The sequence below is a fragment of the Triturus cristatus genome, chromosome 3_1, assembly GCF_964204655.1.
Source record: "Triturus cristatus chromosome 3_1, aTriCri1.1, whole genome shotgun sequence".
Taxonomy (NCBI): domain Eukaryota; kingdom Metazoa; phylum Chordata; class Amphibia; order Caudata; family Salamandridae; genus Triturus; species Triturus cristatus.
In genome coordinates this window covers 622,009,582-622,029,344 of record NC_140583.1, presented here as the reverse complement: position 1 = coordinate 622,029,344, position 19,763 = coordinate 622,009,582, and the positions used below count along the sequence as shown (strand labels likewise).

Genomic DNA, 19,763 nt, shown 5'->3' with positions numbered 1-19,763 from the left:
TCCCACAGCAACCTGCTCAAGCAATAACAGTAGAACAGCTGGCAATCTCGAGTACTTTAGATTCCCAGACAACCTGAATCCCTGTTCTTCTACTGGAACTGTTGTCCCTGGTTCGCCATCCCACAAGCAGTTACAGACAAGATTTGTCTCAATTAATACACAACATAGAGTAGGAGCAAAAAAAGCCAAAGATCTCCAGTATCCTTACAATGGAACCCTCTGGCTCAGCCAGATATAGAGGGACGTCATCTGCATACAGCGAGACAATGTCCTCCCACTCGTGTTCCCAATGGAGACTGCGCACCAGGGCCTCTCTGCAAATCCTGCTCACCACCGGCACCATGGCTGTTGCAAAGAGTAGCAGGGACAGCGCACAACCCAGCCTCATCCTCCTCTCCAAAGCAAACAATGCAGAAAGGGTACTGTTCATCTTAACAAGGGCTGTAGGGCAGGTGTATAATAATTGAACCCAGGCCCTGAAGGACGGGCCAACGTCAACTCCCTCCAGAAGAGCCATGAGGTATGGCCATTCCAATGGGTTAAACGTCTTGGCAGCATCTAGTGCAAGCAGCGTCACGAGTTCCCACAGGCGGCCCGCATGGGCTAAACATCTCAAGAGGTGTCTAAGGTTGTGTCTGGCAGACCTGTAGGGCAGGAAGCCCAATTGGTCCGGGGCCACGATGATGTGGCTCACCAGCAGCAGGTGATTTGCCAAGACCTTTGTCAGGACTTTAGTCTCGATATTAAGGAGAGAGATCGGGCGATAAGAGGAGCATCATTCAGGGTGTTTTCCCTGCTTATGAATTAAAACTGTGTCTGCTTGTTGTAGATCGTCAGGCAGTATTAAACATTGTGCAGAGCGGTTTCACCACCTGTCATTACACACAGTGAAAGAATTCGAACGGTAATCCATTGGGGCCTGGTGATTCCCTCCCTCCCCCCCCCCTCCCCCCCCCCTCCCTTCAACTGTTTCCCCCTCCTGCAAGTCCCCTTTCAGGGATTTTGCCGCCCCCTTTTCTAGTTGCGTAATTGAGACATCCTAGAGGTACAAACTCAACTCACAGGAGCAGCCTTTATCCGACCTTTGGGTATAGAGATATGTCAGGTTCTCTCCAAAAGCCCGTGCTAACTCAGGGGCCGTTTCTACCATGTGCCGCCCCTCCCGGCCAGTATCCTTGGCACCCACCACCGGCTTTCTTCCTTCCGAGCCAACCATGCCATCACCTTCCGAGCCTTATTTCCCACTACATACAATCTGTGCAATTTAGCTCGGAACAGGGACCTAAATTCTTGTTGAGCTACTTCCCGATAGTCGACCCTTGCGGCCTCAGTGCAGGCCGATAACTCCTTGTCGGGGTGTAACACAAATAGGACCTTCTAGTCCAACAACTGCTCTGGCTCGCTCCCCCTTCTTACCCACCGTAAGGGCTATCAGCCAGCCATGTCCTACTGTTTTGTAGGCCTCCCACATTGTGGTCCCTGATGTTACTGAGCCCTTGCTGTCCCTGAAGTAGGCCTCCTGCACGTAGTGCTTTGAAGACTAGTCTGAAAGGATTCAGGGGTCCAGCCTCCACCCCTGGCCTGCAACCCTTACTGGGCCCACAAAGTGCATAGTCCGAGGTGAGTGTTTTGACCCCTTCCCCTAGTGGCAGGTAATGCGCATTCTTATATCTGCCCGTTTGCCCTGCTGGAACGAGGAAGTAGTGTATGCGGGACATTGATTGCATCGCATTTGTCACATAAGAGAAATGCCTCTCTCCAGGATGTGCAACTTCCCCCCCCCCCCCCCCCTCACCCTCCCTACCATCCCACCCCCCATAACATTTTTCAGTCTTGCATCATCGCAGGCCCCTTTTCCTGCCTTAATCAGTCTGTCTGCCCCCGCCTTCCTGGAACGATGTTCAAGTCTCCACCTGCAAACCAGTAATGCCCCAGGGACTGACTCAATCCGCCCTGACACCTTATCCTGTCCCTGTGTCTGGAGGCCATGCGCCAAGTGCCAGGCTGCCACATACAGTATCTCCCCCTGCCATGTGTCCCCCATAGCCACCTAGCAGCCCTGGGCGGGGGTCTCTGTCACCTGTTACAGAAGGGATTTACTGGCCAGTGTACAGGTGTCCTGGGAGCTTGCTGTGAATCCAAAGTGTGTAAGCAATGTGTATCTGCCTTTACCCAGGAAACCACAATTGTTGTCCGGTAGGTGGGTCTCCTGTAGCAGAACAATGTTTGGTGTATGTCCACCGAGACATTTCAGTATTATTGTCCACCCAGACATTTCAGTATTATTCCTTGTTTGAGCTTGTCTCCCATGCCACTCACATTCCAGGATAGGAATGTGAGGGATGCGCCTCCTGTGCTATGAAGGTAGTGTGACTGCTGTGTGCGTCCCCATTGCCTCCTTGCCCAGAGTGATGATGAGATTTCAGCCCGTAATTTCCATTGTGTTCCCCCCCTCCCATTCCCCCAAACTGTCACCCCCCCATGCGCTCCCCAAATCCCTTGCCCTTCCTGTTTCCTTGTGCGGTGAGAATGTAACCTCCCACTCCCCAATGCCCAAGGTAACTGTCACCCACCCCCCAACATTTTATATGTCATGCTGCTGAGTTTGCAGTTGTGTGATTCAGCGATGTGTCACCGGTCTCTGGAGCTTGCCACTCCGTCCACGCTCCAGGCAGGTGGGTCTCACCATCTTGGGCCCGGCCGGCAGTCTCCCCAGAACCTGTGTGCCCGAGCCAGGCCCCTTACACAATTCATCTACCGTCATGGGGTTCACTATGGGTGTGGTCAGTTTCTCCAAGCCCCTTCTCTGGAACCCTCATCGCTGTCCCCCCAAGTCACGGGAGGTCACCCCCAAGGTGGACCATTTGTTGTTGGTGGAGTAAGGTGCACCTTCTGGACCTCCTGTACCACACTCAGTCGTTCCATCTGAGCCTGGTCCTTTGTAGGGGTCCCTCTGCCGCGCTGCAAGGCAGAACAATGGGATCTTTCACCATTCCAGGTCTCCACCCCGGTTTGTTGATCCAGGACCCCGGTATCCCTTGCGCTCCAGCCAGTCCCTGACCTCAGTGACTGAAGCAAACAAGCATTGGCATAGCCAATAGGTCTCGCCTTTGGGACCTTGTAAGTGTTTAGTTATGCAGCACATTATAAACAGGCTATGCGCCATGGGTGGGACAAAGAGATGCTAGATGCTGGACAGCCTAAAATAAATAAAGCCAGCAAACAGAAAGTAAGCAACTGTGAATTACAAAACATGAAGCCAACTGTCAGGAGTAGGCAGAACGCATTCCCAAGGAGGTTTTAATTAGGATTTTTCTCAATTTAGTAGGACTACTAAATTGAGAAAAATCCTAATTTTAGGACTTTCGGTATTCACAGAAGGCATTTAGGAGTCCTAAAGTTAGGAGTCCTAACTATACTACTACTAAACTGAGAAAAATCCTAATTTTAAGACTTTCGGTATTCACAGAAGGCATTTAGGAGTCCTAAAGTTAGGACTCCTAACTTCTGTGAATACCGAAATGAGTAAGTGCCTTCTGTGAAAACCAAAATGAGTAAGTTCCTTCTGTGAATACCAAAATGGTAGTAAGTTTAGGATTTTGTCTTGTTAGTTCTGTGAATCGGGCCCTAGGAGATTTGTACCGCGATGGCACACTTATACCATATGACTCTCTGTTGGCGGAGGATGGGCTGCCGCCAGGTCAATTCCTTATGCACCGCTCACTGGTTGTGACCCTGACTGCTAAATGGGGAGACATGTCCACGGAGCCACACCAACACCTTACCATACAATACCTTCACGTAATGGGGAGAGGTGGGCACCTGACCTGTTGGTTTGCGACATCGCTGCGTACTCACGCAGCGATCACACTGGAGCCTCTTAGACACAAATGGGAGACTGACATGGGGAGGCCATTAGCAGATAAGGAATGGGAACGGGTGTTGAGAAGCCCAGTGTGCATACCCAGAAATCTGAGGTTCCGGCAGATCCAGTTGTTCCGTACCTCACGCCGGAGGCGGTCAATAGGTTTTTTCACCGTACGGATGCAGTGTGTCCTAGATGTACTGAACCCGGGGTGGGTATGGTCCACATGCTGTGGAGCTGTCCCAGACTCCAAACGTACTGGCACTCAATCAGCGAGCTGCTGCACGTGAGCACCGGCAGTAGTTTACCTTTCGAATGGACTGTATATTTGCTGCACCAGTTCCGCAGAACCCCGGCCACAAAGGTAGTGTCCCGGTTTCTGGATCTGGGTATGGTAGTCGCCAAGCGATTTGCTAACAAAAAGATGGAAGGCACAAGACCCACCTCATGCGAGAGCATGGAGGCATTCGCTTCTTGCATGGGCCAGGGCAGAGGGAACCGCCATCAGAAGGGAGGAAACGCTGGGATTGCGGAAGGAGCCCATAGCTGCTCAGTGGGAGGGTATGCTTCAGGCACTTCAGAGGGTTGAGGAGGAGGGCTCAGGGGGACAGCTTGAGGGGAGGGACGGGGCGATGGGGCAGGTGCCAGAGTTTTTGACCATGTGAGACTGTGATGTTCCATGTGGGAGTTGATTGGTATTGTCAGTGTGGAGGACAATGGTAGTGGCTGCTGAGGGGAAGCCACAGTCAGTCTGCAATACTGGGATATGCTGCTGAGGAGGTTGGGGGGCGGGGGGAAGGGAGATATGGGTACCAATACCGGGCTGCGTTATGATTGTTGGATGTTAATTGTTCTTATTCTAATCCGTCTGTTCTCAAGTCCACGGTGAAGCAGCTGAAAGACTTTACTTAGGGGATTGCTGAAATTAAACAGTCTGCGACTTGTGATGCATTGCAGGAATGACTGCAGCCGTATGCCGTCCTTGTGGGAAATCTGGTGCGGTAGTCGCACTGTGTATGTTCATTGGGCTCTGCCTTCATGTAATGAAAATATGATTATATTGTTGATACGTGCCGTCATGCATAGACAGTACAGAAATATGCTTCTTTCTATGTACTTGTAAAATTCAATAAAACAGATTTAAAAACAAACTGTTGGAGATATTTTCCCGTGTAGGTTTCCCACGTGAAATACTCACATACCAAGGAACCCCCTTTGTGTCCAAGCTGATGGCCCAAATTTGCAAATCTCTTGACATATCGCACATTAAAACATCCGTTTATAACCCCCAAACTGACGGGCTGTGCTAACGCTACAACGCCACACTGAAGTTAACCCTAAACAAACTATTGTGCGTTGAAGGGAAAGAGTGGGACAAACCACTGCCCTTAGCCATCTATGTTGTCAGGAGCCAGAGACAATCCAGTCTAGGCTGCTCCCCATGTCAGCTCCTTTATGGACCGGGAGCCACATAGTTTGGAAACAGGAAACACAAGAGACCAGTTCCGTCCTTGAGTATACCCAAAGACTACGCACCTGGCAAGCAACCGCTACTATATGACAGGGGGAAGAAATGGAGACAACTGACAGTAGGAGACTGGGCCCTGGTCTTAACGCCATCCTCCTTAGCAAAAGTAAAAGCCGGCTGGCAGGGCTCGTACAAAGTCGTGAGTACAGTGGGTCTAAATTCCTACCATTTACAAATCACGCCAAAACGCACACAGTCGTATCATATCAACCTTCTTAAGAAATGGCTGGGTCCCCTCCCCAAGGACTTGCACACCGTTATCCCCGTGGTTCCCCATGACACCACCCTACACCAATTGGTTATCAATCCCGAACTCAGAAAAACACCCTACAGGACACCCTACGTCCTTTTTCCCCCTTATTTTTTGACCTCCCGGGTAGAACGTCCTTAGCAGAACACACCATCCCCACACAACCCGGACAGGTGATAAGACAAAAACCCTACCGTATTCCTGCGGCTCGGAGAAAGGCCGTAAGCCAAGAGGTCGAGAGTATGATCGCCCTGGGCGTCATAAAGCCATCCCCAAGCGAGTGGTCCTCCCCTATAGTGTTAGTACCAAAACCGGACGGTTCCGTCCGGTTTTGTATTGATTTCAGGGCAGTAAACGCGATCTCCAAATGTGACTCCTATCCTCTCCCTCTGGTGGACGAACTAATTGAGAAACTAGGGGTGGCACAATACATCACCACCCTAGATCTCGCAAAGGGGTATTAGTAGGTGCCCTTGAGACCCCAAGACCAAGAAAAAAATGCCTTTTCAACTCCCACAGGCCTTTATGAATTTACAATGCTGCCTTTTGCCTACACGTAGCACCTGCCACCTTTCAGAGACTTATGAACAGGGTACTGGACAATTGATATTGTCATCTACAGCCCCACCTGGGAGGCACATTTGCAACATTGCCAGCTGGTACTCCAGGCTCTTTGGGAAGCAGGACTACACATAAACGCGAAGAAGTCCAGGGCCGGCTTCCAAAAGGTCAAATACCTGGGGTACCTCCTTGCGAAGGGTCACATAGAACCGCAGGAGGAGAAAGTGAAAGCTATAATGCAAGCCCCGTTTCCCACCACCAAGAAAGAAGTTAGGGCGTTCCTTGGACTCCTGGGATACTACCGGCGCTTCATTCCCCAGTATTCTGAATTGTCTACTCCCCTTACTGACCTGTTACAGAAACAGGTAAAGACACCAGATCTGCTACACCCCCATCCGAAGCCCAGAAGGTGTTTACCGCTCTAAAAACAGCCATCACCTCCAGCCCCATTCCAAGGTCCCCAGATTTCAGGAAACCCTTCCTGCTACAAACTGATGCCTCCGAGCATGGAATAGGGGCAGTGTTGTCCCAGATCTCTCCTGAAGGTGATGAACACCCAGTGCTATTCATAAGCCGTAACAACGTTATCCCATTATAGAAAAGGAATGTTTGGCAGTGAAGTGGGCAGTGGACAAACTTAGATACTACCTGGAGGGTTTCCATTTTGTCCTTTATACCGATCATGCCCCTCTCTTATGGATGAGCCGGAACAATGGTAACAATCCTTGAATATTGCACTGGTTCCTCTCCCTCCTTCCCTTCTCTTTTGAAGTCTGCCACCGCAAAGGCTCCAGCAATGGGAACGCAGACTTCCTTTCACGCATGTCACTGTTCCCCAACTGTGAACAGACTGGGGTGGGGGTGTGTGAGGAGGCGCCCGCGAACCTGGACTGACACTCCTTCCTCAGGGCTTAAACCAGACTCCCCTTACCTCTCTCCCTGTCCCCTCCTTTGCTTCCAGGCTCCCTGGTTCTACCCCTTTAAGGCCGCGCCTCCCACGCATCCTTTCTCCGGTCACGTGTCCGCATCACAAAATCCGACTTGGATAAAGCCGGAAGAGGCGTTTCTGGAAGTGTTCCCGACAGGAAGCAGCAGGACGAAGAGAACGGAGCAGGAAGAGAACGGGAGACGAACCGAGACGTGTTTTTTTACCCCTTGGCTCGACGTTGCTGCCAAGAACCGGAGATACAGACGAGACGGAGCCGGGACCGGGAGAAGAGGTCACCTCCGCCTGCCACAACTCTGTGAGGGAGCCGGACCCTATCCGGTACCGCGAAGAAGCCGGCTGCGTGCCAGGAGGGACGTGACTTCACAAGGTACGGACCCGCTTCGGGACTGCATGGGGAAGGGACGTTGGGGTTACAAAACCCGGCGTGGGTGGAGGGAGTTAGCTGCCTAAGGGGCCGCTCTTGCTGGCACGTAAGCAGCGCACGCTCACTGGCGTCGGTCCTGGGTGAATACTCCTTGCACTCCCCGATCCCTGACACTTAATAAGCAAACAGGACCTCCTCCTTATGGGGTGTTTCTTTTCGTTTTCTTCCCTTTATGTTCTGGCCACTGATACACCTCGGGGAGCCACGTCGGCCTGAATGTGACACCGAACATTCAAAGACTCCCCTCTGATCTCCTTCTGACGAAAGAAGGAGAGAACCAAAGACACAAGTCACGCCAAGACCCCGGGGACACTGTTTTTATGCTGTACTGTGCACTAGTCCTGTTTTACCGGCTTGCTGCTACCAATAAACCCCTTAAACACTCTAACGTTGTCCCTGTCTTCTTCTCCACCGCATCACACAATTCCATTCTGGGGCCATCCCCGTGCCCTGGAACACCAATGATGCGTACATTGTTTCACCTGGGGCGGCCCTCTGCGTCATCAGTCTCTTGATTTCCAGCTGTAGCTGCATCTGCAGTGGTGTGATCCACAACCAAAGATGCGATCTCAGTTAATGAACGCTCTACCTCACCCACCTTTGCTGATATTTCTGGTGATGCGCCCAAAGGAGGCCCACATCCTGGGCCACTGTCTCTTATTTTTTACGCCAATTCCACCTTCGTGTTGCGGATGGGCGCCAGGATCTTGTCTGTGTGCACTTGAAGTGTCGCCTCCACACAAGGCTGTGCACCCTCATCCATCTTTAGGCTGCCGCAAATGACCAGCGTCCAGCTGTTGCCTTCGGACTGGGAGGGGGGAGATGCCTAGAAAGCGCTACTCCTCGCCTCATGACCACAATGCCGGGGCCACAGCACCCTGTCTCCTGGGGCCTCCGGCACACCTCGGCTGACCGCCCGCCCTCCGCGTCGCCCTTGCAGCACTACATCTGATTCCTCTGCGGACTGCTCTCGGCAACCAGAGGGGGGAGACCACCCCCAGTCTTCCACCCTCGGCACCCCACACTATCAGAAGCCCTTGGCCACCTGCAAGATTGGAATCACTGCAGGATGTTGTGGGCTACAGGGCCATCGCCTTCCAGGCCACGCCACATAAACTATAATTGTTGATGCAAAGTTTACTGATAAACATCAGCATAAAATAAGAGTTTAATAAAGAAACGTGGTACCTCACATCTGAGGGGCACAGAGTGTGACTGGATAACATAGATGCTTCTAGGACCTTCACAGTTAAAGCACAACTGAGTATTGGGGGAATATCAGAAAAACTCGGATTGCATGAAGGGAAATCCTAGGGCAGGTCTACCAATGACTGACAGGTGGCCACATTTAATCCAGATCAATATTACTTTGAAATAATATCTTCATTCTATCATCTATATTCAGAAGTGAATGAGTTGGAATGATTATAATTTTATTTCGAGGAAGTTTGGGGATATGAGTGTGTCCAGCAGAACGGACACCTGTTTGGGATTAAATACAACATTCTAGAATCCGATTTAAAACGAGTGTCCAATTCTTCATCCTTCCTAGGCCTGAGTACAGGATTTTCTTATTTTCCTAGATTGCAAAAATACAGCTTGCACCTCTAAAAGTGGCATCCAGCCAAATAATTCTGAGAGTTCATTCACCCTGTTTTCATCAACCTCAAAGGTTACTTATTAATGCTAACCCATTCCCACCACGCCATTGCTTCTGTTCTTTATGGTAGAAATCTGTGTATCCTCTCTGTCCTCCATGCACCTTTGAAGAGCCTCTTGCCGAGCCTCTACCTTCCCTTCTCTCCTTGCTCGCACACTCCACTTAGCATCCTATATAATATTAATTTAAGGATTTCTTTCCTCACCTTCTTTTACATCTCCAATCCCTGCCCGCTTTTAACCATTTCTCCTTACTTGTGTATGCCTCTATCCTCTCCTTGTTCTGCCTCCTTCCAGGATCATTTCTGATCCAGTTGTTGTAGAAACTGAAAACAACTGCAGCCATCCTTATAATAGCTTTTTTGGCCTTCTGCTGAAGACTGTGCCGGTTGAATAAGGTCCCAAACCTGATTTATAGGCCTGAGCTGCAAGCAAAGGCCTGAGGGTGAGGGCTTTTAGCAATCAATATAGAGGGCTATAGTGCTATTAGAATATTCCACCCACTAAGGATAGAATGTTATAAATTAAAAAGGGAGAAACAAAAGGACTAACATTGGAATATTGGAGCTGAAGGCCTGTACCAGCCATTATTGGCCCGTGCCACTCCATTGTATTCACTGGAGCTCTGAACATTGTAATTATCCATTTAAAAAAAAAAAAAGAACCAACAGTCAGTTGCCCCATTTTTTAATTTCTCTTTTTAAAAAGGCATTCAATTTCTATTTGTGTAGTGTGAGAAATTGTTCCAACATGTACATGATTTTTCTCTTTGTTTAAGCCCAGACCCTGCAGGTAATACCAGAAATGTAAAGATTTTTTCATAGATTTCATCAGGTTTCCATTTATGGGAAATGAGATTATGCTATTTTTTGCTAATAAAGTATGTTTTTGACTTCTAACATTGCATATTAAAATAATCTGAATACTTATTTAAAATGGATAGTGACCAGTTTCTGATATGGCTGCTGCACACTGATAACTGTCAAATACTACCAGTATATATGCGCATTTAGTATTTCAGTCTTGCAACTGTTTTATAATCGGCACAATGCAATTTTGATGTGTGAAAAGTAAGTATAGCGTTCCTATTTATTACAAAAATATAATGCATTTTCACTTGTTTGGCAGTAAAAAGGGTTAGTATGTTTACTTTCATTTCATTGCATTCTGTTAGATCCAGGCACTAAAAATCAATCTAAATAACATGATAGTGTGCTAGCATAGTGTCCAACTTTCAAAGTGTGGCTATTGCAGTGGCCAGAAATAAAGATTCATCACAGGCCTAATTTCTGGTTGTGAAATAAAATTAATTCAATAAAGTTAATGTGTTGGAAGTGTTCTTTCCAGGAAAGATTATATGAGTAGGGAAACAATCAAGGGAAACACCCCAGATGTGAGAAGCATGCTGGGCCTGTGGATTTCAGAAAAATGACATACTGACCAATAGTTGACAAAGCAGTATAAGCATGGAAGAACCATACTGGTGGCAGCTCAGCAAAAGTTCACCATTGCAGTCTGATAATTGCATTTCATGATATGTTTAGTTGCTAACTGAATGAAGGTGTGAAGTGTTCTCCGTCATTTGGCGTATATATAGTTCTGGTGTGTCTGTGCATTTGTAGCCACATGTTTCTGGGAAACTGTTCCTATCTGAAAAGTGACTTCAGAACTGCTGTTCAAGCCCTCATATTCGTGCATCTGGATTGTGGTAACACCTCCATGGCCTCCCATACTCCATAATGGCACCTCGTAAGGGCATCCTACATGCTGCAGCAGGTCTCATCCAAGGCCTGAAGAAATATGATCCCCATACTGATAGTGTGAGCCAATGGACCTCCATCTTCAAAAGCAGCTGCACCATTTATAAAGGCATCATGAGCTGCACCCACACTTACCCTGCAAACCAGCTCATCTCTCTGCACACCTTCAACCAAAACACCTTGAAATTGGAGACTAAAATGTGAAAAAATTAAAAACAAGACACCAGACCTTTTCCCTCTAGGCACAGAAGATCTGGAACAACATCACTATATCCATAAGTACCACCCCAATGCTGCTACAATTTAGGAAAGAGTTAAAGACCTATCTCTTGAAAGAACTCAACATCACAGTACAGTAGTAATCCAATAACCAGCTACCTCTCCTATCACTGGTTGACTGCTTACCTTTGACCCTGTGCAACGCTCCGCTTACTTTTTATGCTAGGTTCACATTGGAAAATACACTATATATCCATCCATCCCTACACTACAGCTCTGATGAAATGAATGCTGATTCATGAAACATTTTATCTTAAACCACATCGCAATTGCGTGTTACTATTCTTACAACTGATACGAAATATGAAGAAGAAACAAAAATATGGGTTTAACTTTCTAGAAGTTGATCTGGTTGTATGCATTAGATCTCACAGGCAGCTTTCCCTTTTGGACGTTAATGGTAGGGTCCAGTGTTTATTCTGCTCCTTAGTGTGGTCTTTCTGGCAAAGCATCAGGCTCAATACTTCTTTTACCAGGGCAGAATTTCAGATCAAGTTATTTATCAGGAGAACGTAGTCCATCATCGGTGTCTTAGCTTTGTTGCTTTGACGGATTATGCTTTTCAATGTGGCTTCCACTCCATTGAGTTAGTACTGGAATTCTTCCAATATAGCCACTTTTAATACATGGATTCCTTGGTTGGAGGTGGGCATTTCTTCTCCGAAACAGCTAGTCACAAGTTAGTGGCAGGTGAAGACCTTGCTTCATTCCTGAAATGATACAGCCCCAACCCACCTTGGTTTGTTTTGGTGTCTACACTGCATGATAGCTGAGGGTCTGCAAACATAGGTTCTGATACTTTGATTAGGTTCTTGGGTAGCAGATTAAATGTTGCCTGATAGTCCATCTCCAAGTAGTTCCATGAACATGTATGAGTATTTGGTCTGTTTTGTCTGCCTTCAGTGACTTTCATATCGCGAGATAGTCTTTGGTGTATTTGAGCAAAGGTGTGCTGATATGGGGTGAAACGGAGTGCACACTTTGAGTGATAGTTAAAATAAATTAAAAACTGTGTGGCTGCTGCAGGCTAGTAGGGATTGCTCAACTGAGATGTGCCTGTCCCTATTCTCGATCAACAACTATAGCTTTGGCTAAAACAATGTGATTTAAGTATATGAATCTACTTCTACGGAATTGGTGATTTTCATTGATAGTTTTAATCTGTCCAGGTTTTTTTTTTATCGAACAGGCTCAAATAAAGCCATGTCACAAGCCAGTGTATCTTATATTCAGCTATGCCAGGCAGCTCTAATATCCAGGTTGTTTGCTTTCAGTGTGCTGCATGTGGTCGTGTACTGGCAGTTAAGGGGCCTTATTCACCAAAGGTTGGGCCTATATGCAGACAGTGATCATCCTGCCTGGTACCACCAGCCAATAAATGTTTCTTTGCTTTGTAGATTGTATTCACAAGATGGAGAGCACATTGTACTTGTGCGCACAAGAGATGGCAAATTCTATGCAATGGATTCTGCTTGCCCTCATGAAGGTTAGTTGCAGCACTTCTCAACGTTTGGTTGGTTATGCATGGTTCATTGTGATTGACGTTAGGCCATGAGCAGACATGTTTTTAAACACTAAGGAACATTTATGAATTAATACTTTTTATTAGCTTGTTTTTTGTATAAACACATACACCTACTACTACCAGCAGGTGGGGAAACCTTCAACTGCAAATGCAATTTTAGAGTAATTATAACACTTTTCAGTTTTAATTTAATCAGTGCTTCTCTCACTCTTCAAGAGGCCCACAGCTTTGATGTGATTTGGCTTAATAATGTACTGTATACTATCAACTCAATCAACCGTGCTCCTCGAACTGATCATTTTCTTTTTTTTGGGGTTGGAAAATGGCTTTTCCACTTCAAGCACAGATAAAAAAAATAGACCCACCTAGAATAATTAGAAATTGATGCAAGTTCTACTTATCCTCTGCAGCAGCAGCATTAGGCAGGCGAGTAAGTCCGGGCTTAATCGGGAGAATCCTGAACACTTATTAGCAGTTTACAATGATAAACTGAATAAAATCGTGGAACTCATCACCCATGGTAGATCTGTTGGGAGTAAATTACGAATTGGTGCATCTAAAAAAGAAGCTCGGCAAGCTGGAACGTCGCTGGAGTCAGGACTACTCGCCACCCATACAAAATGAATGGCGTATACTGAATAATTCTTACTAAAGTGCTTTAAAGGTAGCCTAAGCCAATCATTATTCTGACCATATTTTAAATGCGCCCAGCATTTATTTGATAAAATACTTGTTTTGGGTCGTTAGAGGGCTCAAAGAACAACCTAATGGGGACATGAACGAACAGTTACATATGAAAAGTAATCAATTTGTGTTTTTTAAAGAGACATTTTTTTAACATTAATGCACAGATAGATATGCCTCACTCCTCCCCTGCTGAGCTTCAACGGGCAATATTGGCACCTTGGCAGTCAAACAGTTTAAATCAGTTTATGGAACTTAATGAGGATGACCAGAGCTAATTAAGAGCAGTAGATCCTCATTCTCTTGGGCATAAAATGTTGCCCGCCGAAAGTCAGAAAGTGATAATATCGTAATCACCTGACACGGTTCCTGACATTATTAATGCCTCCTTAAGGACTGGGTGGTACCTTCAAGTTTAAAACTTTGCAACTCATTCCATTGCTGAAAAAACCCACATTAGACCCAAATCACTGAGAAAACTGTAAGTCTGTGTCTCAATTGCCTTTTCTCATGAAACATCTCAAACTCCCTGTTTTCTGTCAATTGTCAAGCTATTTAGAATCTTTTGTGCTTTTGCATTCATCACAAGCAGCATTTAGAAAAGGTGTACTAGGGAATATGCAATTAATGTGGTACTACATGATCTTCGAACAGGTGCTGAAGAAACATCCCAATGCCACTAATTCTGCTGGATTTTTCAACAGCATTTGTCACCGTGGACCTCCAGACCATGTTGGAGCCGCTGGAGGTCCTCTCTGTAGGAGATATAGTACTTAACTGGTTCTGCAATTTCATGCCCAAGCCTTCTGCTTGGATGGGCAACTTTTGGATGAAAAACAACTGACTTGTACAGTTTCACAAGAATCTGTCCTTTTTCCCCTTGGTATCTAACTTATACTTGATTCCACTGGCTAAATTGAATCAAATGTTAGGACTGTCGGCTATTGCGTATCTAAGTAGACACACATATTTGTTTTACAATCCGTGATAATCCAGAATTGACTGCAGATGCTCTTAGGTTCTGTTTAACTAATATGCCTACTTGGATGGCATCTAACAGGCTAATGCTAAATAGGGGGAACACTGAGCTTCTCTTACCTTTTAGGCAAACTCAAATTTGGGAGCACAATTTGTGGCCTTCTTCAGTCATCAGAAAGCCTTTAACCTTCCAAAAAGTTCAAAGTCTTATCTAAATGATTCCCAGATGTTGTGAGAACATCAAATAATGTCCATGGGAAGAAACTCATTTGCGAGAAATTTTGTAAATGGTGTAAATATGTCCTTGTAGCTGCCATTTTGTTGGTCAGTTGACATCCTGATTTTATCCATACCCAACAGCTTCCATATGCGTACTAATCATATTTTCTTGGTTGTTACTTTGTCTGGACCCCAAAAAGGAGTGATGACCTGGGCACACATAATGCCCGCAACATTTTGTGCCTCTCTGTGAGTGTAATGGAAATGTATGTTTGTTGGGTGAGGCCGTGGACCAAGCATACTCTATGCTTTTTGAAGATTTCTGCAGAGTCTGCCATCTGTTCGGGACAATCCTAGAGTAGGTTAAGCAGGGTGCTGGCGTCCCACTACAGCCTCTCCTCTGACCTCACTTGATTCTGTTTATTCTTTCTGAGGTCAGGTACCAATAGTCAGCTATTTTAGTTGCTTGTTCTCCACATGTTTTGCTTCTGGTTGTTATGCAGGCTCTGAAAAATCTCTATCCATTCTTTGTTGTAATATTCTGCCTGGTTCTCCTTCCTATATCCTTTGGCCAAGGGTTATATCAAGGTGTGTGGGTCTTATGAGCAATGTGTGCATGTTTGAGAGGAGGTGCTTGTCATTCTGTTTTGTAATGTACCATTTGTCAAAAACTGTTAAGGGCCTACTTACTAGTGTCTTTACTGATTTGTTGGCAACTCGATGTTAAATCTGGAAATATCATAGCCTCTCTGTTTTAGGAAAGTCATAGTCTGTTTTGAGCTTCTCAAAGGGAATAATTCTATCCTAGTTGAACAGGCTTCCTACCCTTCATATGTGATGTTCCTCACAAATGCCAGCGTGAAGTCCGGGTTACATTACAGACCTGAGCGGTGAGGGAAAGGATTTTAGTGCCTTCCTCAAACCCATACCACAAGAGTGACTTTTGTCACAGAGGAAGAGTAAAGTCTGCATGCTCTATGTTTTAGGTAATCATAGTACCCTCCAGATTTGTGTGCCAGTGAATGGTTTGGTGATAAAGCACCGACCCATCTATGATTCAATTATACCCCACTCCTGCATGTATCTTTATTGTGCAGCCCAGTAGTATGAAATAATGTTTGACATTTTCAGTTCGCCTCCTTCTAGGAGTCTTCGTAGTATCTTTCATAGTTTGGTTTCGTGCAGTTTCTTTAGAGATGTAATAGTTACTGAATGGAAGAGACCGGAACACAAGCAGAATATTCCTGAGCCTCCCCAGTCATAGTAGGCCCTGAAAGTTTCATGTTTGCCTCTCACAGTGGATGGATTGTAGCTGGGTAATTTATGTGGATAGTAAGTGATGAGTACACCGTTAGTTGTCTCCCACAATATGGAATTGAATGGGAGGCCCAGGTAAAGGGGTGCTGTCTTTTAAGAGCTTATTTCTTGTAGAGAACTTGAAATGTATGTAGATTTAGACAAAACTTAGAGACTTCCTCAAATCGTATCATTTTAATTTTCAGCTTCAGAGGTGTTGCGCTAGGTTCTAGGGTAGTCGTCAGAGTACATACTCAGTTTATGACTATCGCTCCCTATTTTAACTTGTGTTATGTCTGTATTCTTCCATGCTCTCTCCACCCAGCTCCACATAGAGAGCGAAAAGAAAGGAGAGAATGAGTGCATCCTTAGCTGCTGCCCTCTGTATCAAGAACAGGCTAGAGGGCAATCGATTTGCTCCAACCTTTGCTGTTGGCTTGTTTTAACTACAAAACCCCTATCTGCAAAATTTGGAACCAAATCGGAAACTGCTCAGGGTCCCTTCCAAATCAGGCCTATGAAATTAATTGAATGCCCTCAATTATTTAGAGCAAGATTTTGTTACCTGATCGTTTCACATCATCATTAATGTATAAATTATTTTTCGTATTGTCATTTTAATTCTGGCCAGGTATGAGTCCTGACTGATCAGGGTCGATTAGGCCTGATATTGAGGGATTATGTATTTGGGCTAGGATCCCAGTAAATAATTTAGCATCCACATTTATAAGGGAAACAGGTCTAGAAGACAAGCGCAGCGATCTATCCTTCCCTCGTTTGTGGCTCATAAATATGGCAGAATGTTTTATAAAAAGGGGGTGGGGGGATGAAGCCATTTGAGCCTGGAGATTTTCTGGTTTGAAGTCTTCTCGATTAATAAGAAAGTCTACAGTGTCTACTTGTTCCAGCCAGGATGTTGTTATCTGGGTCAAAGACATGTATTCTTGGGCCCAATCTGAAGGCTTGTTTTTGGCTGAATATGTGACACTGCAGAAGTTTCTAAATTCAAGAGTGATTCCTGATAGTCTTTGATCAGGATATCCCCTTGGTCTTTCACCTCACCTAGTTTATCTTTCGCCCTCTTAGCTTTTAATTTACAGACAATCTGACTTCCTGCTTGTACCCACCCATATAATATGTTTGTTTGGTCAGTAGCAGAAGCAAGACGTACTGCTCAGCTTTGTCTTACATTTTAAGTTGTACCTTGGCTATGATGAGTTTAAGTCATGTCTTGGGTGCCCCGGTCTTGGCAACCGTTGGCCTGCATGGCTCCTTTCTCACGGCTGCCTGGAGCTTATCACTGCAGGTTGCTCCAGAACGGTTCTCCACTCTGCACACTCAAAACGAGATGGGCTGCTTCTTCCGTTCCAGGGTGTTCTTTTTTTCCTGTGCAGAGCATGGGCACGCCCCTCCGGTTGGTTCTTGTATCAACGCAGAGAACATGTTGGCTTCCTTTTGAAGCCTGGAGCATTCAAGTATATCACTCTCCTGCTTCTTCTGGTTCCACTGTCCATGGTATTCCCTTGATTCTAAGCCTTCCCTCTGGGTTCTGAGGGGGATGCTGGAGAGCCCTGTAGCGCTACACTCTTGAGGGGACCCAATGGAGACAGCACAGTTTTATCAAAGCCCACATGCAGGAGCAACTGATGCATCTTATGCCTCTACCATCTTGACTTTGCCCCGGGACAGGTATGTATATCTGCAAAACCCTAGATGCTAGAGTTCTGTTGAAGAAATATGCAGCTAAAATTACAGTTTTTTTTCTGTAAATTCTTAGTTTGTTTAATTTGTGTAGAAACTTACAAACCTTCTCCATATTTTACCTGTACATCCATGAATATAGATTTACATGTCCGAGATACAGCATCATGATTTAATTAAGGTTTACTCTACCAGCAATGATTGAATGCCTTAACTGGTCAGTGCCTTTGTTCATCAGAATCGAAACTGAATAAGGAAGAGATGGTTTTGATTACTGGGAAACCATTGTATCTGAGGAAAACGCTTCCTAAAACAAGTTGAAACATAAGTCTAATTGGTTTGCTATTGTTATAATGTGTTTATCATGTACCCTACCTATGTTTGGCATACAGGAGGACCCCTGGAGTTAGGTGACATAGAAGAGATGGGCAACGGGCGGTTCGCATTGATCTGCCCTTGGCATGATTTTGATTTCTTTTTGGATGATGGCTCGTCTTCATCCGGTTTACAGGTTAGTGTGAGCATTGTGACAAGTGCAGCTCTACTGAATGTATCAACTGGAATTGACGGCATGATATGAAGGGCTGGGTGCAGCAAAGAAGTTCAGCTCAGGAACTGGATGAACTTATCTTACTCTATTGTAAATAGATGACATGTCCTGAGCATCATTTGATGACTGAATGGGGGTAATATACAGAAGAGCTAGAAGGGTGCACCTGTCTGCAGACCTAGTCATACACTACCTCAGGAACCTAACCAGCAGCATACAAAGGAATAGGTGAGACTGTCCTATGAGCAATAGGTGAGGCAGACGGCGAGGTGAGCTGACTTTGAGAAAAAAGAGAGGCAGCTGTAGGGGGCCAGATGACTGAGAAATAAGAGAGGTAACCCCAGGACTCAACTGATTTAAGACTGAGGAACACATACATTTGCTGGTTTAAGCATTAGGCTTGGAAGCAGCAGAAGAATGACACTTTCTTCTTCAGAAATGTATCGGTCCATTTTCTGATCTGTGTGACCATTTAGTTTCTCAAATATTTCAGGCCTCCATTCTTATCTCAATACTTAACAGTTTGTGTAGTCTTTACTTTGGATGTATACTCGCTGTTTTTATATCAATATTTTAGTTCTGGGTGTCGGGCTTATTGGCTACATTGAAACTCGTCAGGTGTAAATCCCTATCCATGTCCCAGCTATCAGTAAGCAAGCCTGGCCTCTACCTGGAGCTACGCAGTTTGGAAAAGAAATGGCCCCATTGTACTTAATTTTCCTAACCTGTTAACTAGAAAGCTGGAGGTTTGACGGGACAGATTAATTAATTTAAAATTATAATGCAACCTTCTTCACTTCTGCCTGCCACTTTATTTAGTTTTCCCACAGTGCCCATCCTCCTAGTTTACAAGATAATAAGGTAGCAAATTATCGTATTTCAGCTTCATGTATATTTTGGAACTACACCCGCTTCATCTTAAATCAGCAGCTTCTTATTTTCTGAAAATGAACCATAGTTGCTCTCAAATATGAGCTTGTTGTTTTAGTAAATAAACTCATTGGTCCAAAACATTAGCTGTTTTCAGAGAATTCTGAAATTTGGATCTCCAATGCTGTTTTTCCCTCTGTACTCCAAATAATCTGATCTTCATTAAACAATTGATGACTATGTTTTGAAAACAGACTAACATTTGCCAAAACATTATGCATTTTGCGAAATCCCCAAATTATGCTTGCTTGCATTTTTGGCACATGAACGTGTTCCTCCCCAAACAAAAGAAATTGCATTTTATGAAAACTCACTCTTTATTCCCAAACTATCAGGAATTCAATTGCATGAAAGACATTATTTTGGTCCATAAATAATAATCTGTCATTTTATGAGAACACAATAAATACCAGCCTTTCATTTCCAGTTAACACTCTAGTCCCTATTCATAAAAATATTTTTGGCCATAAACATAAGTGTATGACCCAAAATACCTCCTTTAAGTTTGTAGGGATTCCTTGTAGGTGTAAAGGGATCATTTCAGGTTGTCTTTTAGGCTTAGCAATTAAGTGGACGAATCCGGGTTCCACACTTTTATCTGTACA

The 19,763-nt window shown here is 45.3% G+C and overlaps 1 protein-coding gene across 1 annotated transcript in view; it reads left to right on the top strand.

The window, feature by feature from the left end:
• LOC146860652 (uncharacterized) overlaps positions 1-19,763 on the top strand; it is a 172,781-nt gene that overhangs the window by 25,357 nt on the left and 127,661 nt on the right. The window contains exons 2-3 of the mRNA XM_085644579.1: positions 12,673-12,761; positions 18,071-18,189. Coding sequence (XP_085500705.1) covers positions 12,673-12,761; positions 18,071-18,189 — 208 coding nt within the window. The remainder of the gene's footprint in view (positions 1-12,672; positions 12,762-18,070; positions 18,190-19,763) is intronic.